This window comes from Bos indicus x Bos taurus, chromosome 2 (genome assembly GCF_003369695.1).
Source record: "Bos indicus x Bos taurus breed Angus x Brahman F1 hybrid chromosome 2, Bos_hybrid_MaternalHap_v2.0, whole genome shotgun sequence".
In the NCBI taxonomy this organism is placed as follows: Eukaryota; Metazoa; Chordata; class Mammalia; order Artiodactyla; family Bovidae; genus Bos; species Bos indicus x Bos taurus.
The window spans coordinates 69688565-69716099 of record NC_040077.1 but is presented as its reverse complement, the minus strand read 5'-3'; the positions used below and the strand labels follow the sequence as shown (position 1 = coordinate 69716099).

Here is a 27535-nt window from a genome sequence, read left to right as displayed (position 1 = left end):
TTCTTCATAGTTACATCCCAAATCTCCACCATTCTTTCAAAGTTCTCTAGTTGCCGCAGCTACCCTCACTCAACAAATGACAGTACATCATCAGTGTTAGTCACTCAGTCACGTCCAACTCTTTGAGACCCCATGGACTGTAGCCTGCCAGGCTCGTCTGGCCATAGAATTCTCCAGGCAAGAATACTGGAGTGGGTAGCCATTTTCTTCTGCAGGGGATCTTCCCAACCCAGGGATCAAACCCGAGTCTCCTGCATTGCAGGCAGACTCCTTACTGTCTGAGCCACCAGGGAAACACCATATGATCAGGCTTTTCTCAAATATATTTTGTGAGTTATTAGTATACAATGATACACTCTAAATGTTAAGGTAAAATAGGTTAGAAAAAAACTATTTGTCAACATAGAACAATAAGGTATTACTTCCTGTTCTTACAAAGTCAATTATTCCTTTCAATTGCACTTCATCCTACCAGTTACCATGCCTGAAATTCCCTCCTATTTTGGCTTCCAGATCACTCTTCTGTTTTCCTTCCCACTTCTGACCACAACCCTTTCATCTCCTTCACCAGCTTTCTGCCCACAGGCCAGTATGCCTCAGATCTCCTTCTTTTCACTGTAACATGCTCCCTAGGTGATCTCATCCACTTCTACAGCTGCATTTATTACTGTCATATGCTGATGACTCCCTCATTACATCCAATAACACAGACTCAAATATCCAACTGCATATAATCATCTTTCCCAGGTGCCTTCTACACATCTCAGCCTCAATATATCAAATCAAACTCTTATCTATTCATCTACTTTTCTGCATTCCTCTTCTGGTTTATGGAAATACCATCTACTTACTTTTTGAAGAAAGGAAACTCACCTTTCACATTTCTTCTTCCTAAAAACTTATACCCAAGTAAACACGTTCACATGATTTAATCCAAAATGTATCTCAATGCGTTCCTCACTTGTCATTTGCAAAGTCACTACCTCTCTCTCACCCAGAACCTCCACCTTATATTACACGTATCTACACCTGTGAGATGCAACCTGGGCTGCACATTAGAATCACAGGGGGAACTTATGAAACTCCTAATGCTCAGAGCACACCTCAGGTCAATTATAATATATTAAGAGTCTCTGAGAGTGGGATTCACGATCAGCATATTTTTATAAGACTCCAGAGGACTCTAACATGCACTCAGACTTTAAAATTTCCAGATATGAGCCCATAGAATGAAAGTGCATACTGAATACTAAGCAAGAAAAATGAAAACAAATTTTAAAATGAAACAAATAAAAGTGAAACTAAATAACCTCAAGGATAAAGGTAAATTTATGAAAAAGTGCCTAGAGAGACAAGACATGTTAGTGTTAGTCGCTCATTCATGCCCGATTTTTTGCAACCGCATGGACTGTAGCCCACTAAGGTCCTCTGTCTTTATAATTCTCCAGGCAAGAATACTGGAGTGGGTTGACATTCCCTTCTCCAGGGGATCTTTCCAACCCAGGGATTGAACCCAGGTCTCTCACATTGTAGGTTGATTCTTTACCATCTGAGCTACTAGGGAAGTACCAAATAACCTCAAGGATAAAGGGAAATTCATGAAAAAGCTCTTGGAAAGACAAGACAGATTACCTACAAAGGGAAGAAAATTACACTAATAGGAGACTTGTCATCTGCAACATTAGATGATGGAAGACAAGTTAAAAAAAGTCTTCAAAATGGTGGGACTAGGGGGAGACTGAACCTAGATTCTATGGCCTGCTAAACTGCTCTTCAAGAATGACTTTTTCATACACACAAAGCTAAGACTCTACTATTCATGGACCATCACTTGCAGAATTACCTTACAAAGAACATTATGTCATTATCCATGAGCCAAAAGACTAGAGAAGTATTTAATGATGTTGACCCAATCTGGATTTCCCCTAGATGTGTGAAATAGATGCACCACAGAGAGGACTCAATGACCTCAATGAGGGTAAAGTAGTTCAGTGCAAACAAATAAAGATTATAACAACAGTATGACCAGGGTTCTTGCTAGTTAATTTTAATTATTTGCTTGCGCTTTCATAGAATTTTAAGTTTCAGTTTTCAACTAGTCAACATTTGACACTTTAAATAATAAATGCCAGGAAGCACTGCCTATACATCCATATTAAAATACATTTACCATCTTCTTCCATTGCCAAGAAAAAAATATATTTATCAAAATATCAAAACAATATTATTTTTGTCAGAAACACCTTTTCTTGTTTTCTAGGTGATAGGAAAATAATTCAAGAACTTAAAGTAATAATCATTCAGTTCCTGTAATACTAATACTAGTTTCCTTCACTTTTCTTAATAAATTCAACCATACATGTTAAATTTTATTAAATTAATCCTCAGTAGTAAAATTCTAAGATTAACCACAAAGAAGAAAAAAAGACTCTTAACCAAGATGATAATTATGTATTTAATACATCTTGCTTTAAACAGCAATTTCCAAAGTAAACACATCATAGGCCTTATAACTTATTAAAGATTTATAGTGCTTACAAAGTTGATTCTAAAAATATACCTTATTTGTTCTAAATGAATAACATTATCTGGAAGATAGAATAATAAATTATAGTAGCATGTTTACCACCACTACTGTTAAGATTGTGTACATATATTCAATATGAAATCAGGATTTTCATACTTTCAGCCTTAAAACATAAGAGCAGATTAAAGTTTGGCATATAAGATCTCAGTCTGATAGCGATGGTTTTAAAATAAAAAATGAAAAAATATCTAGTTGACATTACAAGAGCAGCACATGCACACACACACACACACACACACACATACATTCTCTCCCTCATTCAATCCAACCTATACAGCCACATACAAACAAAAACACACACGCTTCCAGAGTAAGCAGAAGATTTTGCGTTTGTGGATCAGATAAATGCCATCTATTTCAAAAAATATAAAAATTGGAGAAAAAAGTTAACTAAGAGTATGTTTAAATCATACTTCAAAGGCTCCAGCTGTTGGAAAGATATGCATGAAACTATTATTGGGATCTTTAATGTGCACAGTATGCCATCCCAATTCAGTCTTAAATAATACATTCCTGAACTGTTCAGTAATGAGCACATGAATACATAGGACACCGTGTGCCCATCCACTCCCCAGATGGCAATCCACTGACAATAAATCATATGATGCAGCCCAGCTCAAATGGTTTACTTTATAGAATCCAATAGATTATAGAACCCAAGAGGATTAGAAATTTCACTTGGACCTGTTTGGGATTTCTTATACATTCCATGTACAAAAGTAGTAGAATACTACATTGTAATTGACAGTTAATATTACTTAACACTGTGGCACTGCAGAAGGTCTTTTTGTATTTCTAAAGCATATTTATTCCAGTTAAGTTATTCAGTGGTCCCTACTTTTAATTTCTAGATTTAGACTCAAAACAATTTAATGCTGATAAACTCTCCTGCTTGTCACTTTTCACCTCCAGTAAAATTGGTCAAAACAAAAAATTACTCTGAACTCTCTTTAGTAATTCAGGTTTGCAAATATCCCGTGGAAGTTCTTTTTCATCATATATTTAAACACCCTCGAGACGACATTAAAATAGAAACTAACCACACATTAGGGCACCCATAACTCACACTGCTGTAATTAGAAAAATAAAAAGGCACAACAGTAAGTGAAAGAGAATATACCAGCTTTCCATTTGCGCTTTTTTTTTTTGGCTTTCCTCACATTTTATTTCATCAACTTTATAAATTGTTCAAAGCACTCTTATAGTCTGCATGACGGTAACAGAATTATTTTGGCACATCAACACTGTGATACGATATACGGTATACCTAAAAAATTAATTTAAAAATGTCATCTATTAATCAACATGTTTTTTAATATAGCATATATATATTTTACAGTTATTTAAGTCAAATACATAAAGGCTTGTACTTGATTTACAGATGAAGCAATCACAGATTGCAGTAACATATGTATGTGTGTATATATATATGTGTATGTATGTGTGTATGTGTGTGTGTATATATACACACACACACCAATCAACGGAAAAACTGCATCCTGGCAATTTTATAGTCCGAAGTTTTGTTGGTCTATCTATCATTTGCATGCCTTTTTCATCTTGCTTTTCTGTACAAAAGATATATTTCTGCCTTCTTCATTCTTGATGAGATTTTTCTGCAATAACTTTACATTCATACTGTAAAAATTAAAAGGTTAAAAGGTTAACAGAGTAAGTTGATTTTGAATAGCAATTTCCATATAAACTAAAAAGGTCTAAATGTAATAGTTTATTAGCATATGCCCACTGTATTCCTCAAAGAATCCGAGAGTTGCACAACTATTAGGATTAAATGACCATTATGATAGGAAAAAAGAAATGCCGCATTCTAGAGGCAGAGCCAAAAGCAGGAAAAAATGAGATTTCTGCATTACAAGCAAATGACAACAGCATATAATTTAGATAATATAAAAGGAGGCAAAATATACTTCTTTGTGGGCTCACTAAGGCATACAAGCAAAGGAAACATCACGCACTTAAGGACAGGACTGATACCATAAATTCAGATATTTTTTCAAATAACTTTAAAATTGAAAAGAAAAAATCTACTATATTAGCAAAAGCTTCAAATCAAAACAATAGTTTAGAAATCAGATCAGATCAGATCAGATCAGTCGCTCAGTCGTGTCCGACTCTTTGCGACCCCATGAATCGCAGCACGCCAGGCCTCCCTGTCCATCACCAACTCCCGGGGTTCACTCAAACTCATGTCCATCAAGTCGGTGATGCCATCCAGCCATCTCATCCTCTGTCGTCCCCTTCTCCTCTTGCCCCCAATCCCTCCCAGCATCAGAGTCTTTTCCAATGAGTCAACTCTTTGCATGAGGTGGCCAAAGTACTGGAGTTTCAGCTTTAGCATCATTCCTTCAGCTATACAAATGTATACCCATAATTCAAAATAAAGTAAACCAATGGATTTAGGATAACTGGGAGGTTAGGTTACCAAATCTAGCATTGTAAACCACTCAATTCTCTCAGGTGGCTAAAATGGTAAAAGTGACAGCACTTATTCATGAAAGTGCTGTGGCATCTGAATGCTACTCCTTTTGACTTGACATCTATGGCTGGGCTTATCAGCAATGTCCTTTTCCTTCTTAATTAAAGTGATCAAACATCTTGATTTGCTGAAATAGTCCTAATTTATATCTATGGTAGCAACATTATTATAAATAGTGCCTCTTCTCACTTTTAAAACTGTTCCTTTTTTATGGAGTAGAACTGTATAGAGGAGTAAAATAATTAGTAAAAATTGGAGGATAAATCATCTCACCTATCAGTAACATATTTTAGATTTTCTATCCAGAGGTTCTTTGTATTTTTTAATACACTTGTGATTAAATTCTTCCAAGTGATTTATTCCACTGCCCTTTGGAGAAAATTTATCTTACATCTCAAAAACAGAAAGGTGACTAAATAAGCATGAGCTTACCATTGCCAGTTGTCGACCAATGTTTCCCATTGTTATGCCTCCAGCAAAAAATATACATGGTAACCAAGAACGAACATAGAGAAAATCTGGAGATGTATATCTAGAATAACAGAAAAATTTTTAACAAGTCACAAAGGAAGTAAGTACAATGACAGTACTAAGATAATTACAATGGAAATAAGTTACTCTGAAAATTAAAGTGGCTAATGCAATTTTAAAATCTCAATTCTGAATTCACTTTTCATTATTTTAGGATAAAAGCACCAAAAAGAATACTTACTGATAAACACCATTATAGACTAGCAGCTGAGTGACCACAGTTGCCAAGAAAGCAATTCCTACTCCAAGGCCAAAACCACTTCTAGATCTATCAAAAGTCCACCACAATCCAATGGATAGTGCAGCCAGTGTGAGAGACAACTGTATGTTGTTATCAAAATCCACTTTCTGAGATCAGTGTTAAAGAGTCATCTTAAAATTTGTAACCAAATAATATCATCTGTTCATTTTTCTAAAATAAGAGATGTTAATGTTAAGACTAGAGTGCATTCAACTTTTTAATACAATGTACAAGACTAGAGAGGATTAAAACTATGATGGCATGATACTTCACTAATAGATCTTACTGATGTGACATGCAATCTCTCCAAAAAATAGCACAGTATATACATTTCCAATTATCAGATCAGACCCATTATTTAAGAAATGCTTTCTTCGCAAAAAATGTAACTGGAAGCTTCAATACACAAATATTGCTAAAGGCACACACTTTTGCTAAAATGGAAACCACTATTACTTCTCAAACAGGTTTAGAATTGTTTGAGAATCATACAGGAACTTGAAAATAGAAGAGTTGACAGCTATTTAACAGGGTACCACAGTCTCTATATGATTTACTGACAGACACATTTTATAATAATGCAGTTCAGAAACAAGAGTACCAAGGACACACTATCCCTTTCTATTATGTCAACTGTTCTAGTTTTAATTTGTTGAGGAGAAAGCCTTGAAGTGAACATTATCTTCCAACCTGCCAAGCTATTTTGGTTCCTGAGACTTTCTGGTAGAGGACAAATGATATTTTATTTCCGTCACCTACTTAAGCATCTATTCACAAATATACAGCCCTTTTCTACTCCAAAATCTCTGGGCAAAATGAAGCTTTATAAATTCAATTTTCTAATTTCTTTGCCAGAGGATTACACTAAAGGAATTAATTTCAAATATCATTAAAAGGGCATTATCTATATCCCAAAGGCCACATCTTGGCTCTATATTCAGCTCCCCAGAGGAGACTACATATCTTGCCAAACTAACTGGCCATGCTGCAACTACAGAAAAGAGAGAACAAGCTCCAAAAATGCATATAAAACCATTTTCCACTTCCTTTAACACCACGCTGTATACCACCATCCCCCCTCTCCCACCCAACCAGCGGGTACCCTGAACACCCAGCCTTCTTATGTCTCAGCAGTCAAGGACCACTCAAGATCAGTCGTTGTTTAGGCTTGATTTATAAAGAAACCTATAGTCTATGGGTATGCTTTCTGAAAAAGCTTTTATTCTTTAGAGGCTTTTAAACCTCCAACTCCAAAAAAATGCTTGAGTTCTCTGATTTCTCTATGTAATAAACACTCTTGTAATGAGTGGAGTTCAACATTAACTGGTTCTATCTTTGCTAACTAAATTAACTTTGTTACAAGAGGCAAAGCAAAATAAGGAGACTTCCAGGGAACAGGTAAAAACATGAATCAAAAATATTATAATGTGACTTTCTAAAGTCTAAGCAACCTAATATTAAGTCTGTGTTATAAAATTTGTAAACATTTTGGATTTTGCTTAAAGGATGAACAGAACAGGTGAGATGGTTATATTTAAGGATTTCATTTAGCGAGGAAGAAAAGAACCACCAAAGCTAAGAATTTAAAATAGACATGTAAATCTTTTAAATTCCAGAAAAGGTTATTTAAATTTCTCAACTTAAAAAGAACCGAACTGTCTACGATAGAAAGGTCTAATCCAGCAGACAGAGATGAATTTACACACTTGTAGGGCTCCTGGGTCAGAAAAGCAATGTTCCTAGACGCACCAGGATCTCCAGGGTCTGGACTCGGCTCTGGCACAGCCTTGCAGTATGAATTACTTAGCCAAGTACCGAATCTCTAGAGCTTTCCCTTCTCTTATCTGAATAAAGAAAACATGGAACTAGGAGATTTCTAAGTTTTCCTCCCGATATAATATTCATGAGTCTGTCTTTCTAAAGCCCTCCTAACCACTAGATTTGTTTGTTATAAAATCCTAATTCTCAAAGATTTCACAAAACTAAACATGTTGAGAAACTCTTTTAAGACAAAAAGAAAGGGAAAAACCAAAAATAAGTGCCACTGAGGCATTTTCCAGTGGCTTCACAGCTCTCCAAGAACCAGCACAACTGGGAACAGAAAGATAAGATGTGTTTTCAGAATCTAGGACTCGGCTTCTTTCCTTGGTTCCTCTTCTCTAGCTTCTCCCAATCACCTTGACACTTTCTGTTAAGAGACACTGGAATCTCCTTGCCCCATGACACATCCTCTCTTCAGCTAACTGAGCCCAGCACAGAGTTTCAAGAGGAAGCCTCACAGTCTGAGTCATAGGTCTCTTTACTTCCACCTTCCAAGCCATATCTTCTAGAAAAGGGAAGACTGAACTAGCATTTCCCAGATCCTCTTCTACAGAGGGAAATCAGGGACAGGGGTTCAGGTAGGAGGCAGAGAGGATGACAGGATCAAAACCTTTTGAGGGCAAAAGCTTTTGTTCTTGGGGGCACATAATTTTCTGGGGAGGGGGTAGAAGGCAGAGGAGAGATGGGAAATAGAGGTTACTTTATCCTTCAAGCCAGAACATTATGAAAACACTCATGAATCAGTAAATTAAAATGTCAGAATCCTTAAAATGATTAAACTTTAAGAATATGTAACTTAGGAAAAAGAATTTCTTTTTCAACACAGGTCTAGATTGGCTACTTCTACTTCTGCCCCTTTTAAGAACATTTATGTGGTTTGTGGGTGTTGATTAACACCAACAAATGACAGTCTTTAAAAAAAAGAAACTATATATACATATACATATATATATATTTCAAATTAAAAAAAACAAAAACAAAAACAAAAAACTAGTACCTGAAGTCACCACATGTCCTTACCAGCAAATCTCAAATAAAGAAAGAAAAGAAATTCCTTTGAAAATGTACCTGTTTCAATGTTAGAGTTAGAAAAACTAGATGGAGATAATGAAGTAACCTAATTTAAAGAAAAATAGGGAAATTTTTTTTTAACGTACAAAGTTTCTGAGTGATTGAAGTGAAAGGCTGGACCCCACACTGTACTTGCGTATTCTTTTTATGACTAAGTGGGTGTATCACAATTCGACAACAGTGAGGTTGCAAGGGTCTGCTTAACCTTTGGTTTCTCGGAAGCTGCCTTGTTATTACGCATCTCATCACAGCAGAAAGGATACAGCGCTGGCGTGATTTATACCAACAAAGACGGCTACACACCGCATCACACTGGACCATTCTCTTTTAAACTTATGTGGTTCTCCTAGATGCCTGTCAATGCAGGGGTATAATAACCCAATCACAGCTGTGGGGGAGAAAAGCAAAAAATTAAGTCATTTCCAACGGTTAAGCTAAGGGTCACAACAACCATCATAAGCATTTGAAAGATTCTCTAGAAAAGCTTTTCAATTTACTTAACATTAATCATTGATACTATAAACTTACCTCCCAAAAGAAAAAAAAAAGTGAGGATAACACCACTGAAGACAGTACTGTAAATGATTACAACAGCAGTCTCAATTACAACAGGCAAAACAGTATTTCATTGTATGATTCAGAATTCAACAGACTGGACTAGAGATGAGTCGCACCACGTTTCTACTACTAATATCTCTGAGACTTGGAAACCATCAAACCAGTTAGCAGTTAAGTAATATTCTTTTTAAGCTATATACCCATGCAACATGCCATGAAATGACACAAATCTAAAGAGAAGCTTAAAGTATAAACACGTACAAGCTCATCACACACATACTACTAGATGGATATGGCTATACTGCTATATGGAGGATCCTGTCCCCTCATCTAATGTCTTGTCCTGACACTCCCTTCCAACCTGGCCCTCTAATGAGACTCTAGATCAGCCTGTCAAAGCAGGGAAACTTGCAACAGAAATCTATCATAAGACTCATTCTGCAGAGGAAAAATGGAGAAAACATGGTATATGGAATCACATGTTTTCAGTAAAAACTGAAATTCACTGTTAAAAAGATCAGAAGAAATCATTTTAGAATATTTCTTCATTTTGCAAAGAACATATTGAAAGCTAACAGTGCAATTAATTATGAGTAATTCAATTTTTAACTTAAATCCTTGTTAAACCTCAACATTTTACTCATTTGGTAGGAGAGGATTTAAAATGCTAAATTACTCATTAAAAAAAAAAAAAGAGTATTTCATGAATCAAAACATTTTTCAACAAGTTATGAATAAAATATACTTCTACAGACTAAATTTAATAGGAAATATCTGGGCAGCTTTAGTTTGATAATCTTCCTAAAAACAGAATGTTTACGCTGCCATTTGGTAATAAAAACACAACTGTCACACTGGTTGAAAAGTATGCTTAAAATGTCCAGTATTTCCTACAATGAATCATGAAATTATGGTACCCAAACCTAAGTAACCAAAGGGTTAGAAGCCCTTGCCTGGGCTGGTACTGGTTAGCTCTAGCTCACAAACAATGCATTCTATCTTCAAAGAAAAATGAAATCAACTAATATAAAAAAATCACAAGCTAGCAGACAAATGGAACAGCATAGCAAACAGGCCATATGGCCACCATGCCATCTGGATTTGAGATGTTGCAATGAAATATACATTTTCTAATCCACAAAACTGAATGGGCTCTTCCGATTAGGCTTTTGCTGAGGATAAATGGTTCACAGACCATCAAGACATTAGCAACACATTTCCCCAATGCAGAGTTCCAACAACTACTAGTAAATTTTAAAGTTTCAAATTATATTCCTATTTAAAAGGTTCTGCTCTAATATCCCGTGAGACTAATTGACAGCATTTCCAAATTTCTACAAAGTTAAAGTGGCAACAAGCATGCCTAACAGCTGAAATATATCTGAATGAATATTACCTCTTTTTTTGTTCTCAAGGGGTCATGAAACTAGCAGCTCAATGTGTCGGTCCTTGCTCTTGCTCCCTCTTCCCTTCCTTTGCCTGTTGCTGAGGATATCAACTAAGATCAGGCATTTCAAGTCAATTTTCCTCAGCAGCTGATGCCATAGGTAGAGAATTATCACATAGAGAGTACTGACATGTGTGGGCAAAGATATAAATAAGTAAAATTGACTATATTTTTATGCATGTGATGTCAGACTCACAAGTGAGAGACAACTGAGGAGAGAAAGCAAAAACACAAAAAGAAATTTAAACTGCCACGCTGCCAACCTTGGGATTTGCCAATAAAAATCAAATCCATCGAGTCTGCATGGTTCTTGGATGCTCACTGAGAGGGAGAATTCGAGGGAGCTTGTCACTTCCCATTAAATGTCTTTTTTCTTTCCTTTAAATAAAGGCTTGGCAGAGTCTGAGAGCAAAATCTACAGTGCAGGAAGGCAGCACTGTTGAGAGCTCATCAGAAATGTGTCTGGTCTTCTTGTCCTCTTCCTCCAGTTTCTTATTTTAACACGAGAGACTAAAAATCATGCCTGTGTAAAACCATATGCAAACACAGTCCTGCTTAATCAGATGGTTCTCTGCAGCAAAAATCACATTTCTTGAGGTATATTTCAGTTATTTCCCAGTAACTAATTGTAGGCTACCAAGACCAAAAACAAGAGAAGTTTGTAAAACATCAAGTCATTATTTTTCATGGTAATGTGTTTAATGCAGCACTCCACTAAAAGAAAAAGTTAAGTTAAACATTTTTCAAGGAAAGGGAGCTGAACAAGCACAACCATGGAATGAGATATACTTTCATGAAGAACTATGACAGGCTGAGCAATGTGTTCATCTAACAAGATGAAGCAGAACCCACAATGTGTCTGGTTCTTCATATTTGCTGGGCATTTAAAAAGGGTAAACGAGTAAGACGTGACTCAGTCCCAAAGTGACCATAGAAACAATTTGATCAAGTAACGTGTTACGGGCAGCACTGCTGCTGCTGCTGCTAAGTTGCTTCAGTCGTGTCCAACTCTGTGCAACCCCATAGATGGCAGCCCACCAGGCTCCCCCATCCCTGGGATTCTCCAGGCAAGAACACTGGAGTGGGTTGCCATTTCCTTCTCCAATGTATGAAAGTGAAAGTGAAAGTGAAAGTGAAGTCGTGTCTGACTTTTAGCGACTCCATGGACTGCAGCCCACCAGGCTCCTCCATTCATGGGATTTTCCAGGCAAGAGTACTGGAGTGGGGTGCCATTGCCTTCTCTGAGGGGCAGCACTAACAGGGCCCAAAGGTCCCGTCTTTCCTGCCGTATGCCAAGGGGAGGAGGGTGTAAACCTGTTAGGAGAGTAACACAGAAGAGGTGACCCTTAAGGCAGAGTGTTCAGTGGCTGAATGGTCTGTAAAGGGCTTTCTAATCAAAGGGAAGCATCTGAGGAAAAGCACAGACAACAGAAAATTCCTGGTATCATCTGGAAACTGGTAACTTTAGGCAGAAAGAGTTTTAGAGTCCAGAAATTCTCTGAGAAGGATACAAGCTGGCAGGGGCCATGTGCCAAGTCACATTAGTCATGTCTGACTCTTTGCGACTCATGGACTGTAGCCTGCCAGTCCATGGGATTCTCCAGGCAAGAATACTGGAGTGGGTTACCATACCCCCTTCTAGGGGATCTTCCCAATCCAGGAATGGAACCCATGTCTCTTATGTCCCTGCACTGGTAGGCAGATTCTTTACCACTAGCGCCACAGGTGGTGGAAAGCCTGTGGAAAGCATACAGGCCATACAAAGAGACTTTTCCCACAGTCACTGGGAAAATAACACCCTCACACTTGTGCCAGATAGAGGGACAAACGTTCTTCCAGTAGTGAGGGGCTAACACAGGACAGGAAAGGAGGGGCTTGGGGGGACGAGGGAGACAAAATCCAAGGCAGAAAAACAAAATGACTGAAAATTCCAAGCAGAGCGGTTGAGGGCCTAGACCGAGATGAGGCAAGGGAGAGATGGAAAACTTGGAAACCCAATGTGGGTCATGAGAGAGAAAGGAGGAGCCTTGTAAGGCTCTCCAGTAACTGGGTGACTGACTGCATGGGCCAACAGAAAAGATGTTTGTTTTGCATTTTTAAATCAGATATTCACTTCATAGGCACAGACACAGTCTAGTTACTAATGATTTGTCAGTCAAGTTCTCCAGTTATTTTAGCCACATAATCTTTTTTCCTATTTTTTCTTCAGAAATACTCCTTTGTAGCTCTCAACCACATTCAAGAGGTTCTTAACTCCAATTCTAACGCTCTGTGCAAGTTAAAAAAGTTAACCAACTTGAAATACTGCCCATTATTAAACTGAAAACAGAGAACCAGGAAAAGGAGAATGGGATCCAAAGGAGTTTACCAGGGTTCTCTACTAGCTGCCCCTCCCGAAGCACCACTAGTGAATTTCTCAGAACAGGGTTTACATGTACAAAGTGGTGATTTTGGAGATGCTCCAGAAGGTAGCTGCTCAGTCTACAGATATTTATTGGACAGAAAAATCAAAGGATAATTATCAGTTTTTCTGATCTGAGATGATAAGAGCCAAGAGAACTTTGAAAATGCACAGCAACATATATACACAAAAACATATACATACCATATATACACATAAACTGTACACACTGTTTCTCACAGCATTTACCTTTTTTAAACACTTTCCCTAAAATTGGAGCTGGGGTGTGGGGGAGGCAGCAATTACGTAAGAATCTATTTTCCATCTATGGCAGCTTGCACGCACCTGATATCCTTGTCCCTACCTACTAAACACCATGACTTAACCAACACCATCAAGTGTGGACTTAACTGGAATCTCTCCTTTCATTTGCCTGGGCACCTCATGGAATGTACCACTTTCAGAAGAAACACTTAAGCAAGAAGTGTAAATGTAAATACTCCACATGAAATGATATGAGGTTAAGCTGGCAACTGGGACAAGCTAGTGGTTGGGAAAAGGTAGGAAAGTAGGAACAGGGTGACTGAAATGTAGCATTAACATTAGAAATTTTCCTTCCTAAATGTGAGTTTGTGGCAAAAGTGCCCACATCACAGAGAGAGATGTACTCCCTGCTCCTCCCAGTAAGGGAGGCGCAACGGAACCTCAGTCCGGTTCTCCTGCCCTTTCCCAGAAGGTGCAGCATAGGCCGGTGTACTGTAGGCCACTGTACCTTCAGGCCAGGCACTGAGTCTGGAAAGTTCAGAGAGGTACCCAGAGAGGGGAGGAAGAGTGGCTCCCTCTGTGCCTTTCCCCAGCATGTGATGATGTGATGTCATGTGGCCACACCACTCCCTGCTCTGGAACCCTGAGCTCACTGATACCCTCTCCTGTTTCTTCATCCCCTCAAAATAGGCACAATGCAAACATCTCATTCCCAAGGTTGCCCTACAGATCCCTGTGATTAAGGGACAGACCAAAACATTAAGACACTCAATAAAACAAGGGTTTTCCTCCCCCGCTGCTCCTTTGTCTATTCTGGAAAGACACACTCTTCTAAGTCCTGAAAAGCTTCTACTGTACAGGGACAGCAGCTCTGCTACAGGAGAAAATAAAGAAGTAGAAAAAGTTGTTGGGAAAACTTTTTTCTTCTGAATGTAAATGAAAGAAAAGAAAACACATGAGGACTGGTAGATACTGAATACAACAGAGAATAATAAAATACAATTTATGCTTTTTTCCTTTGTCTATTTGAACTGTCAACTGTTCTCTCAGAGAATAGCAGCAGCCCTGGGGAAATGAAGAATCATAACCTTTACAAGTTCTCTTTTAAGGTAAATACTGTAATAGTGAGACATCAGTATATAAACCATGCTGAAACCTTACCACAAAAATGCCTTTCCATCCACACAATGGGATTATGTAAATGTCCAATAAGTTTCACAATAGCATTTTAAAAATATCTCACACCTAACTCCTCACCCTTGGCCCTCTAGCTGTAGGACATAAATCAAGGAAGATCTACATTATATTGAAAGGTAGTGATATATATTAAGTGTGAGATACCAAACGGACATTCATAAAATAATGAATTCTCTTCTACCCATGTGGCTTTCTTCTACATCTATTACTTTATTACATAAAGTAGTATAATCTATTGGTCTCACTAGAAAAAGCCAAAGAGCTATCCATTATAGAAGTGCAGCATCAATACAGTATTCTGAAATGCTCCACTTTATCCAATATACATTGCCCATGAAGAGAGATCTAAACTAATAGAATAATGATTTTAATCGAAGACAATCTGCCTTACTTCTCTTTTAAGAATTTATTATTCTGAAAGTATATCTAAAAACAAGATATAAAGAGAAAAAACATACAAAAATCTAAAAGATAACATGAGGCTTTAAATTTGTATAAAATTATAGTCAACCCTTGAACAACATTGAGGCTTAAGGGCACCAACCCTCTGTATAAGTGAAAATACGCCTGTAACTTTACAGTTCGCCCTCTGTATACACAGTTCTGCACCTGCAGATTCAACCAAGCTCAGACTGTGTGATACACATTTAAAAAAAAACAACCCCACACATAACCCTTCACACTTGTGCTGTTCAAGGATCAACTGTCTTCCATTTTTCAAGTTTTCATTTACTTTAAAAACTGGACGATAACATACATCAAAACCTTAAAACCAGTGTCATCAAAATAATTTCAAATAAATTTATATGAGGTGGGTTGAAGAAAGAACAAAATTAAGAGGTTAAAAGCCTCATCCTCAAGAGAATCAAGACTGTTTTTAGGACTGAATTTTTAAAGGTCATATGGGTCAGTCACATAGAAATCAGACACAAACGAATAAGAACTCTATGATTCCATTTATACTAAATTCTAGAACAGGTGAAAATAATCCAGATTCAGCCTGAGGCTGGTGGTAGGCTGCAAAAGGGCACAAGAGAATTTAGAGGGTACTAGAAATGCCTGGAAAATCCCATGGGCGGAGGAGCCTGGTGGGCTGCAGTCCACAGGGTCGCTAAGAGTAGGACACGACTGAGCGATTTCCCTTTCACTTTTCACTTTCATGCACTGGAGAAGGAAATGGCAACGCGATCCAGAGTTCTTGCCTGGAGAATCCCAGGGACAGGGGAGCCTGGTGTGCTTCCGTCTATGGGGTCGCCCAGAGTCGGACACGACTGAAGCAACTTAGCAGCAGCAGCAGCAGAAATGTTCTATTGCAGAAGGTAATGGCACCCACTCCAGTACTCTTGCCTGGAAAATCCCATGGACGGAGGAGCCTGGTAGGCTCCAGTCCATGGGGTCGATAAGAGTCGGACACGACTGAGCGACTTCACTTTCACTTTTCACTTTCATGCATTGGAGAAGGAAATGGCAACCCACTCCTGTGTTCTTGCCTGGAGAATCCCAGGGACGGTGGAGCCTGATGGGCTGCTGTCTATAGGGTCGCACAGCGTCGGACACGACTGAAGCGACTTAGCAGCAGAAATGTTCTATAGCTGAACTGTGGGGGTGGTTACATGAATGTATGATTCATCTAAACTCATTAAACTGATCACTTAAAACAGGTCCATTGTACTGTATTTAAACTACAACCCAGTAGCGCTGACTTTTTCAAATATTTCCCAGAAAACAGCCATAGTCATTTATCCTAATGTCTTTTGCATTACAGAAACAGCCTTCACATACCTGATGCTGTGCCACAGCATGGCGGTACCCACCATGCTGAAGAAAAGATGCTTGCAATCACATCAGGTGGAAAGAGTGTCACATTTCTCTGAATCTGAAGTAAATTTAACACTAATGCAAGAAATACTCCAATAAAAAACAGCACTACTCCTCGAATCATCAAGTTCACACTCCGGCTAGTGACAGATGAGATATATGGACCACGCTTTTTGGGCCCAGGTGACTCTGTCTCTCCTTCTGCCATGGTTTCATAAGTTCAGTAAGTTGGCAAAAAAAAAAAAAAGGAACAAGAAAGGGTTTCCCAGCTGAAAAAGCTGATTGTATGAACCAAAGCAGACTGGCGTTTCAACAGTACTGCATCTCGTCCTAAAACAGGACCTACCAGAAATCCTGCAAGAGATAAGAAAAAAGCAATCAATGTATGCCTAATAAATGACTAGAGTTTTCCTGATTTCAATACTAGTTCATTTTAAAGAACAAATAATGAAATGACAAGTTTACATGCTTATTTAAATTAGTTACTTATGGAATAAGAAGACGTAAAAAGCACTTTTATATGCATATTGTAATTAAACATGAAGTGCTAAATTTATATTTACTAGGACAGAACTAGTGACCTTGCTTGCCCCACATCAGTGAAAAAAGCAGCTCAGGCTACCTGAGACACTTTTACTGTTGGAGAAACCACAAGATCAAATCTCCAGGTTTCTGTTTCTTCTACCCAATCTCCAAGCCCATGTAACTGAAGGGCTTGGAGATTCACACAGAAATTTTTACACTTTACAGAACTTTACAGAAAATCGGCATATTCTGACTGTTAGTGTTTTACTGTTCTCAATCAAATGTGACATGCTCAAGGAGGACGATCTCCATAGGGGAATAAAATGACTCTTTTAATGTTTAATGCTTAAACATGTGAATTTCTGCACAAAAGTGCCCTATAAAAAACAGACCACCACCCATTCACTAACACGTACATCAAGCATAGAAATCAGACCTGACCCTCTGTCCCCAGGTCCAGAGTTGTGAGCCACCCCTGCCGTCACCCAGTCCACCTTTGTTGCAATCATGAGAGCTATTGTGAGAAAGCTGGAGCAGGAAGCGTAAGAAAGGAAGCTAAGAAAACAAAGAATAACCTCTGGGCTAGATTCTAAGGAGTTCGAGGCACAGGGCGTCTGATTCCTAAAACCTAGAACTTTCCAAGTACAGTCACTCTAGGTATTCACTCACCATCACTCCCTGCCCTTGCCAAACCAAAGTGGTCTTTCCTTTGTACCAAGAAGTGAGTTTTAAGAACATGCATGCATGCTCAGTCATGTCCAACTTTTTGCAACCCCATGGACTGTAGCCCCACCAGGATCCTCTGTCCATGGGATTTCCCAGGCAAGAAATACTGGAATGGGTTGCCATTTCCTACTCCAGGGGATCTTCCTGATCCAGGGATTGAACCCATGTCTCCAGAGTCTCCTTGTCTGTTTAAAGCAAATAACACTTGAGACTATTTATGGCACGGGTGGTAAAGAACCCACCTGCCAATGCAGGAGACATAAGAAACACAGGTTCGATCCCTGGGTGAGGAAGATCCCCTGGAGTGAGGGCATGGCAACCCACTCCAGTACTCTTGCCTGGAGAATCCCCATGGACACAGGAGCTTGGCAGGCTGCAGTCCATAGGGTTGCAAAGAGCTGGACACAACTGAAGCGACTTGGCACACATGAGCTATCCTAAGCACCTGACATACAGTAACTCATTTAATTTTCACAACCCTAACAGGTAAGTGCAATTATGTCCATATTACAGGTGAGGTAAAAAAGCAAAGAAAGGTTGTCACTCAAGTTTCTACCCTTAGTAAGAGGGCAAAATAGAATTCAAATCCATGCAGTCTCTCTGGCTCCAAAACCCTCATTCACACCATCATGTCCAGGCTCCCAAACTCTTACATACTCCCCTAGGTGTTTTTTTTTTTTTCCTATAAATACCAAAAAAAAAAATTTTTAATGGGAAAGTACTATATAGATCATTTTCATAACTTACTATTATCCCACCCAACAATGTATCTTGGGCATTGTCACCTCAGTACATAAATGATATTTTCTCTGAATAGTAGTTTATTTAAAACTTAAATATGGCACTTCTAATGATGAAAGTGAAAGAAGAGAGTGAAAAAGTTGGCTTAAAGCTCAACATTCAGAAAACTAAGATCATGGCATCTGGTCCCATCAGTTCATGGGAAATATACGGGGAAACAGTGTCAGACTTTATTTTTGGGGGCTCCAAAACCACTGCAGATGGTGACTGCAGCCATGAAATTAAAAGACGCTTACTCCTTGGAAGGAAAGTTATGACCAACCTAGATAGCATATTCAAAAGCAGAGACATTACTTTGCCAACAAAGGTCCATCTAGTCAAGGCTATGGTTTTCCCAGTAGTCATGTATGGATGTGAGAGTTGGACTGTGAAGAAGGCTGAGCGCTGAAGAATTTATGCTTTTGAACTGTGGTATTGGAGAAGACTCTTGAGAGTCCCTTGGACTGCAAGGAGATCTAACCAGTCCATTCTAAAGGACATCAGTCTTGGGTGTTCTTTGGAAAGAATGATGCTAAAGCTGAAAATCCAGTACTTTGGCCACCTGATGCGAAAAGTTGACTCACTGGAAAAGACTCTGATGCTGAGAGGGATTAGGGGCAGGAGGAGAAGGGGATGACAGAGGATGAGATGGCTGGATGGCATCTCTGACTCGATGGACATGAGTCTGAGTGAACTCCGGGAGTTGGTGATGGACAGGGAGGCCTGGCATGCTGTAATTCATGGGGTTGCACAGAGTCGGACATGACTGAGCGACTGAACTGAACTGAACTGAATAGCAACATGATGATGATGTGTATATTTGCTTTACGAAATACAAACTTTGTATGTACGTCTTATTCACTATCAAGTTTCATTGTGCCTATGAACCCAGAAAGGTACCTATGTAGCCCATACTGGGAGCTCCACAAATTCACATTTGTTTAATCAAATTGGGTTAGCTCTTTCTGAATCAAACTATACTGGGTTAAACAAGTCTTCTGGAAGGTGAACCTAACCAAAATTTAATCATTTAAAATATCTTTCCTCTAAGCTTCCAAGTTTCAAACTACCTTACGAATGAATTTTGGAATAAAGCCCATGTGTACACTGTAGGAGGGATGGAGGAGTTTATTTTAAAAATAAACAGTATAAAAAAATGAGAACATCTGTAAGTACTAGGAACTTTCACAGCCTATCAGTTCCATGCAATAAACACTTTTTTTTTAACTGCCTCTACCACACTCAAAGCGTATGCCCAACACCCAGAGGGGGAATTCTATCCTCAACCTCACAAACCCACTTCAGTCTACAGCATCACTGACCTCTATAGCTTAGTTGCCTAGAAAAAACAGTACATATTACAGTTGATTCATGGGAAAATGTCATGTGTTCTGGTGTTCAGTAGCTACAGAATTCACCATCATGATAAAGCACCCATTTATGGAGGGACTACTCTATGCCAGGCACACAGTAACTCTTATCTTCAAAATAATGCTACAGGTAGGCATTATTTTCCACATTTTACATGTGAAGATATAAAGTCAGAGTCTTAGCAACTTTCCTATGGTTACATGACTGGCAGTATTAGAACTAGAATTGTACCCTACATCTGACTGATGGCAAAACCCCTCCTCTTTCCTATAAACCTTGAGTCCCATTCCAGCCCAACTCCTCAGACTTCTTTTTTGGCACATCTCTTACAGAAGGGGATTTGGTTACTGAAAAGATGGACAGACACTGGAAAACAATCTCAACTGTAAACATTCCAATGACATTCAGTTCAGTTCAGTTCATTTCAGTCGCTCAGTCGTGTCCGACTCTTTGTGACCCCATGAACTGCAGCACGCCAGGCCTCCCTGTCCATCACCAACTCCCAGAGTTCACCCAAACCCATGTTGATTGTGTCGGTGATGCCATCCAACCATCTCATCCTCTGTCGTCCCCTTCTCCTCCTGCCCTCAATCTTTCCCAGCATCAGGGTCTTTTCAAATGAATCAGCTCTCTGCATTAATAATAAAATGACATTATGAATGTCAATTAATATCCAAGTAGAAAGATCATAAGAATAAATGTACAAATACCTTGTGATTTTCTTTAAGAGAACCAGATCAAGGAGTAAAAGATGTATTAAAGAAAAAAATCATATGGCCAACTTCATACAATATTCAACCAACAGTCAACTCTTCGTTTCTCAAACTTGAGTAGACACAACAATACCCCCTGCCTTCTGCTATTAAAACAGCTACTAGTGCACAAAGAGTAAATACACATTTTCAGTAACCCAGCTGCTCTAGTAAATCACTTGTTTCTGTCTGAATTTTTCCAAAGGGGAATTTTATGTCAAATAATATTTTTTAAAAGAACAAAATAGCTTCAGTTTTTAAAACCTGTTTCCAGTGTAGTACACCCCATCTCACATCACTCACCAGTTTTTGTCAAAGAGCAGGATAGGACAGGGCAAGACAATTTCTTGTTGTTTGGAACAGCCCTAAGCATTACAAAACATTGAGTAACCCTGGCTCGTGCCCACCAAATGCCAGTGCATGCCCCCTCCCCACTTTGAGATAACTAAAAATGGCCCTACATATTTCCAACCACCCAAACACCCACAGGGAAGCAAGGCTCTCCCACCCAGAGCCACTGATTGCTAGACTCCTTCCTCACTCTATTTCAAGGCTGCCAGAGACTTTTTACACTGTTTATGTTATTCTGCCGCAGCTGTTTATTCAATCTTTCCTGAAAGTGTTTGTTTATGGTTTCCTACTTCACCCCAAAAGTAGTTTTTTAAAAATAACACAACACTTGTCTGATGTTTATTTGAAAAAAATTTTTAAGCTACTTTTTTGAGACCAAAAAGCTAATTTTGTGACTACATAATAATCCAATAGTATATAATTTCTGGAGACAAAAATAAAAGTTAAAATGATTTAGAATCACACTATCCTAGAATTTAAGAAATGGAAGGGAATTGGGAGTTCATCTACTTCAGGAAGTATGTAAGTCTGATACAAAACAAAAGCAAAGAAGTTGTGCACATAAGCATTCTTCAGAGAAGAGAGTTTGGACATTTTTACATCAAGTTCTCAAAAAAAAAAAAAAAAAAATCCATGATCCAAAAGAAGTTAAGGATCAGTGATCTAACAGTTTCCGGTCAAAGTAAATGAAACCCAAAGTGTTAAGTGAAGTGACAAGATCAAGAATATATATACTGGATCTTCCTATGACAAACAAATACAGCGAACTCCTAGAAATGGCCAGACTGACTCATCAAAGGGATAAAACATTCTACACCCCCTACTACACAACAATTAAGTTCCTAAAAAAGCATGTTTATTATAGTCACTCATTAGGGGAGTAGGTTATTTTAAAGTGAAAGCTCTTGGAATAAGTATCCTTAATACGTTTTAAAATTTGGTTTTCTGATTATGAATTGATAATATCTTCCTAAAGTGTAATTATATCTATAAATGTTACATTACACCAGTGATAAATTCAATTCTCAAAAAAAATTTTAAACACCTATATTTGAAAAATTTAGGTTACCCAAGAAATAATTTTCTGATCAAGAAGTCTCCGGTATAAAAATACCACTTAAAAGATAATATCGCAATAGATCCTCAACAATAATCCTAGTAAGTAGGGAGGTGTTTTTTAATCCTTAACCTTTTTATTTTATGAAATAAAATAGGTTAAGCAAGCTACTGAGAGTATAAAACTGTTCCCAGGTAGTACCTACACTGGCCCCAAGCACGCTGGCTCCCTTTCCAGAGTGCTTCTTCACCACAATTGCCTTTTCTAAAAACACCACACAAAAACAATTTAGTGCCACACAAGAAATAATTTTTAAAGCCATTTTTTAAGCAAAAAAAAAAAAAAAAAAACCTTTTTTTTTTTTCAAAAATTGACAAAGAAGAAACTTCCACAGAACATGAAACATTCTACCTTAAGCCCCTGACCTACAATTTCTATACAGTACATTACTGAACAAAAAGAAAATAGTTCAAATAGTTTGGATAGATCAATAACAAATCATCAAAACTGGGAAACATTACTCCCAGTCTATGGCTGCCAATCAATGGGTTATTATTACCATCAGATAAATAAAACAGGGTTGTAACTGATTCTCCGCTTTGTGAATGAAAATCAAAGTTTACATTGGCCAGTGAAAAAACTTCCGGGCAAAAGGCATTTGAAAACAAACACACAAACAAAATCTCCTGAAGAACCAATTAAGAATCAACTGTATTTTAACAATTGCAACACCCCCAAACCAAACAAGATCATTAGTCTTCAGAGGAAGAGCAGTCACAGAAGTGTTTATTCCCTCAGATTACCTTGTCTCTTCAAGTACTTAGGTCAGAAAGATTACTAAATAATAAAATTAAATTACTACCTTTCACTTTCTTATCCTATGCTCTAGTAATTAGAAAGGCATTCTCAAAATAGAATAAGCATCACAATTAGGAAAAAACACAAATCAACGAAACTGTCCTTTAAAAAAAGCATACAGATGTGATTCATGGGCTACGGACACTAAGAACTTCTAGGAAGAAAAACACGTTAGCCTTGAAGACCCTGCAGCTCATCTTTCCTATCAACATTAAAATCCAAACACAGAAACTATTAAACAAGCAATATTTGCATCCCATTACTGCTTTTAAACAACAAATCTCAGTCCATAAAAAGGTTACTCCATCGTTTCAGAATAATTTTCTGATAACGATGAAAATAAGCTCTGTCTTTAAATTACTGAATTGCATTTTAAACTTTGCGCCATAGGTAGAAGCAACAGTTGTCAGTTTAAAAAGAATTAACCTCTTTTCCCAAATAAACATACATGATTCATAGCTTGGTCACTTTATATCAGATATGTACTGAGAACTGTAACAAAACACTACTCAACCTAATGTCCAGAGAAAGACTGAAAGGAGGGAATAGGAAGAGTACATGGCTATTAAGGGGAAGAGAGAGGGGGGATATAAATGGGGTCCCGCCATTCATTTTCACTCAACTGTTCCCTATCAAGGCCAAATCCCCAAATTAGAAGATACAAGCTGGCCACTGCCAGGCTGCCTTCATTCCTCCTGAACCCAAGACTGGAGCCTGACTTCCCCTGAAACCCTCAGTTCCACTGCGATACTGATCCCTGCCAGTCTCAGTGCCCCAGTTGTGAAGACTATTCATTCTTTCTTGAAGCATTTCCTCAATAACCCTAAAGAACAGTCAGCTCTCCTTGGTATATTTTCCTAGACTATCTAGCTAACGCCACACTTCACTTTTTGCCAGTGCTAACTGGACATGGGTTATTATCACTTAAGTTTTAGCACCCTTTCCCCCTCGTCCCCCATTATACTCACACTGCTTTCCTTTTCTAGACTGCCAATCTTCAGTGACCAAATCTAAAATCTCGGGAACTATCACCAACTGACTTCTAGGTCCTGGCAAGAGTTCTCTTTGGCTTTACCTCACACCTTCTCCAGAGGTCGCCAATTAAAATCCAAAATGCCAAAGCCCCACTCCTCAGCCCAATATCTACAAACCTTTTGGCTGATTATAAGCGTACTATCAATACAATACCAACCTTTCCAGATCCCTTCCCCTCCTAAGCCTGAGTCTAGTCTCCTTGGCTACAAGCCTACCAAGTCCTGACAGCTCTAAGCTTGACAGCTCGCCAACTCTACCCCTTCATATCTTAGGGGTCGCCCTTCCCGCCGTCCGCCAGCCTTCTTTCCGCCCGGGCACTCTTCCACTGTCCAGGGAGTCTCGGCCTCTCGTAGGCCCTCTCCCTGACCCAGACGTCCCCTTTCCGGATCTCGCCGACCCTCCTCCAGGTAAGCGGAGCCCCTCGCCCTTCAGGCCCCATCTGTAGTCCTGGCTCCTCACACTTGCCAGGAGGGTTCCCAGGTTGCAAAAATGCAAGCGGTTCCTCTCCTCGAAGGCACCCCTTTCCTCAGGCTCTTTCCCTCAGCATCAAGTGTCTCGCGCTTCCCTAGGGGACCCCAACTCACCCCCGCCTCCGCCATCTTCTGGGACCGGCCCCCGCCCCCCCTCTGCCTCTTCCTCCTCCCCTCCCACAACTCCGCCCGAGCTCCACTGCGCCTGTGCGGCCGACGCTCAGACGCTCAGACGATCGGGGCAGAATAACTTCCGGTTCCTACAGGGGCCAGATGGAAGGCCGGAGAGCCGGGGCAAAAGAACTTCCGGTCTCCGCGAGAGTAGCGGCACCTGTAGGCGTGGACCGTCGATTGGTGGAGGCTACCAGATCAGCTGTTGTTTGCTGAGCGGGCAGTCGTGGGTTGTGAGGATTGCGCAGACCCTATGGGCGGTGCCAGAGAATCGCGCAGCTACTCACGCAAACCCTTGGCGCGTCCCTCTCTTCGGAGCTGAAATCGGAGTTCTGGAGCGCAGGTCGCCTGTCCTCCTGCTAAGGATGTTGAGAGTATCTTTTGTGATTTGGCCGACCTTTATTTACCTTTTTCCCTTCCCTTCTAAAGTCATAACTTCTTTGGGGAGAGAGCATAATTGATAATTCTCTCTTCTCCATCCCACAGCACTTTATGCGGCATTCATTAATAATCGTTCCCCAAGTTTGACCAGGTAAAGCGGTTTGGGGACAGTTTTCATAGAAAGAGCTTTTGAGGTTTACAGCGAAGTCGATTTTGCTAAGTAAAATACAAACTACTAAGAGGAAAATACAAAGTAGAGAAATTACAACCCTTTTTTTGTCAGAAGTAGTATCATAATATGGTTGTGGTCAAGTTACAGTGTTCTTGTGGAAAGTTTTTACATGAAGTTTGGGCCTGGAATTATTGTTTAAGAGCTGCGCAAAGGAGTGTTAATTGGTGAAATTCCTTTGTATTTTTTTTTTTTTTTTTTACTTTGAACTGATTAATGATGCTGTTTCTGACCTTTTTATGGGTATGTTTATTTCTGAAAAATTTGAAGGCGATGTTAAAGTTGCACCAAAATACACCTAAGCAAGTATTTACATGGCCTTTCTTATTTTCTCTAATGTTTCCTAAAGGTCGTAAATTTCTCTCCTGTAGGTTTTCACACTACCAGTAGGGTTAAAAAAAAAATGGATAAGGATGAATTATACTGAATGGATGCGCAATTTTGAAAAGAGAAAAGCACCCAGAAAAGAGACAGTAACTTCAAAATGTCCTTAACATCCGAGGCCCTCTTTAAAGCCCCATGAGTCCTCTTCATCAGGGTCTTGCCTTTTTCAAACACTTAAAAATTGTCTTCAAGAAATTCCTTATGGAAAATTTTATCCTGGAGAGGCTTTTGTTTTAGTTTAAATATTTATTGATTTCAAGAAGAGACAAGACCTAAAAAGCAAGAACCATGTGGCACCAATTTCTAAGTTTCTTACATGCAACACAGTCATTCCTATTGCAGTATAGGGCAGAATACAAAGTACTCAGGAGAAATACAGAAAACCACTGTCTTCTGATTAAGTTTGGGGACAGTTTTCATGGATTATAAGGAGTCAGATAATATGGCGCTGTGCATTATGGTGAGAGCTCAGAGATGGGAAAACTTGAAATAGATGATGGAGCCTGGTGCATGGACAGATGTCTTGAGACATGAGATCTGAATGTCATACTCATGAATTTGGACTAAGCATTTGTTATTATCATGTAAACGTGAAAATCACAAATTACTTGATGCCGGAATATAAATTGATGAAGAACTCTGAGAAATTGGAATAACTGAGTTACTTTGAAACTGGTGTAATGTGGCTGGGAGAATACTGGTGAAGGATTCTTGAAACCTGGTGCCCTGACAGCATGTGCATAATCATGTCCAAAAAATTCACTTTTTTTGGCCTTTTTTCTCGTTTGTCTAGGTTTGGTCTAGGTTATTTCTAAGATCCTTTTCATAGGCAAACGTATCAATGATTTGATAATTCTGTAACTTAAGAAAAACGTTTTTTTTCCATTAACCTTACATGTTGTTTGGCTTCCCAACTGAATGGGACAAAAGGTAAACTGGAAAACAAAACCTTTCTTACTTAGCTAACATAAACACCCACAGAATTTTATTTACCTTGTTAAAGTGAGATGTTGTTAGACTAACATTAGTTATTGCCCAAGAGTTGATGACTAAGCCTCTAAGAACCTGGACTTGGAAGCCTTACCCAAATTAAAACCATCTCCCTGGAAAAAAAAAAAAAAGTGTTACAGTTTTCCTAGTCAGTAGCTAGAAACTAGAGCACTAGTGACAGTAGTACTAGTTTTGATGGTGTTTTGATGTAGGAATACATATAGTTGCGGGACACAAAAAGTCAAGGATTTTTTGCCTTTTTGAGAGTCCAGGATGGACCATTTATTCATCCATCCTTTAACAACAATCACCTGAACATCATGCACACCCCAGGCACTTGGCATTGAATCCCAAGAGGAAAGCGACCTTTTCTGCCTTCTGAAGTTTGCAGTAGGTTTGGGGAAACACACAGTAAATAGTTAAATTAATATATAATTTCAAAGTGAGACAAGTGATGACAATGCAAAATCTGTACATTCCAGGAACTGAAGGCAAAGCAGCTAGTGGCTAGAGATTGAGAAGAAGCTTACAGATTAAGATTGTGTATTAACATTGTGACTTACTATATGCCAGTGAGTGTATGTGTGCGCTCAGTCACATCTGACTCTTTGTGACCCCATGGACTGTAGACCTCCAGGCTTCTCCATCCATGAAATTTTCCAGGGAAGAATACTGGAATGGGTTGCCATTTCCTACTCTAGGGCATCTTCCCAACACAGGGATCGAAACTGCGTCTCCTGTGTCTCCTGCATTGGCAGGTGAATTCTTTACCACGTACCACCACTATGTGCCAGGCACTATGCTGAATTCCATTTCTTTTCAGATGCTCCAAACCCCTTCAAAACAGATACTACATAGTAGATGAGAAATTAAGCTCAAGAGCAGTATTCTCAACCTTGGCTGCATAATAAGATCACCTGTGAATCTATTAAAATTTCTAGTCCCTGAGCCTCACCCTCCATATATTCTGATTTAATTGGGCTGAAATGGGGGCTTGGGCCCTTCTAATAAATCCCTTGTGT

At 39.0% G+C, this 27535-nt stretch overlaps 1 protein-coding gene across 1 annotated transcript; it reads right to left on the bottom strand.

Moving 5' to 3' along the window:
• Positions 1 to 2031: 2031 nt before the first annotated feature.
• On the bottom strand, positions 2032 to 24556 carry INSIG2 (insulin induced gene 2). Its single transcript, XM_027562244.1, has 6 exons — positions 24473 to 24556; positions 16398 to 16787; positions 9012 to 9136; positions 5797 to 5963; positions 5517 to 5616; positions 2032 to 4225 (listed from the first exon to the last, which is right to left on the bottom strand). Exons 2-6 carry the CDS (start codon positions 16639 to 16641, stop codon positions 4184 to 4186), a joined length of 678 nt encoding a protein of 225 aa, XP_027418045.1. The 5' UTR covers positions 16642 to 16787; positions 24473 to 24556; the 3' UTR covers positions 2032 to 4183.
• Between the last annotated feature and the right edge of the window lie 2979 nt (positions 24557 to 27535).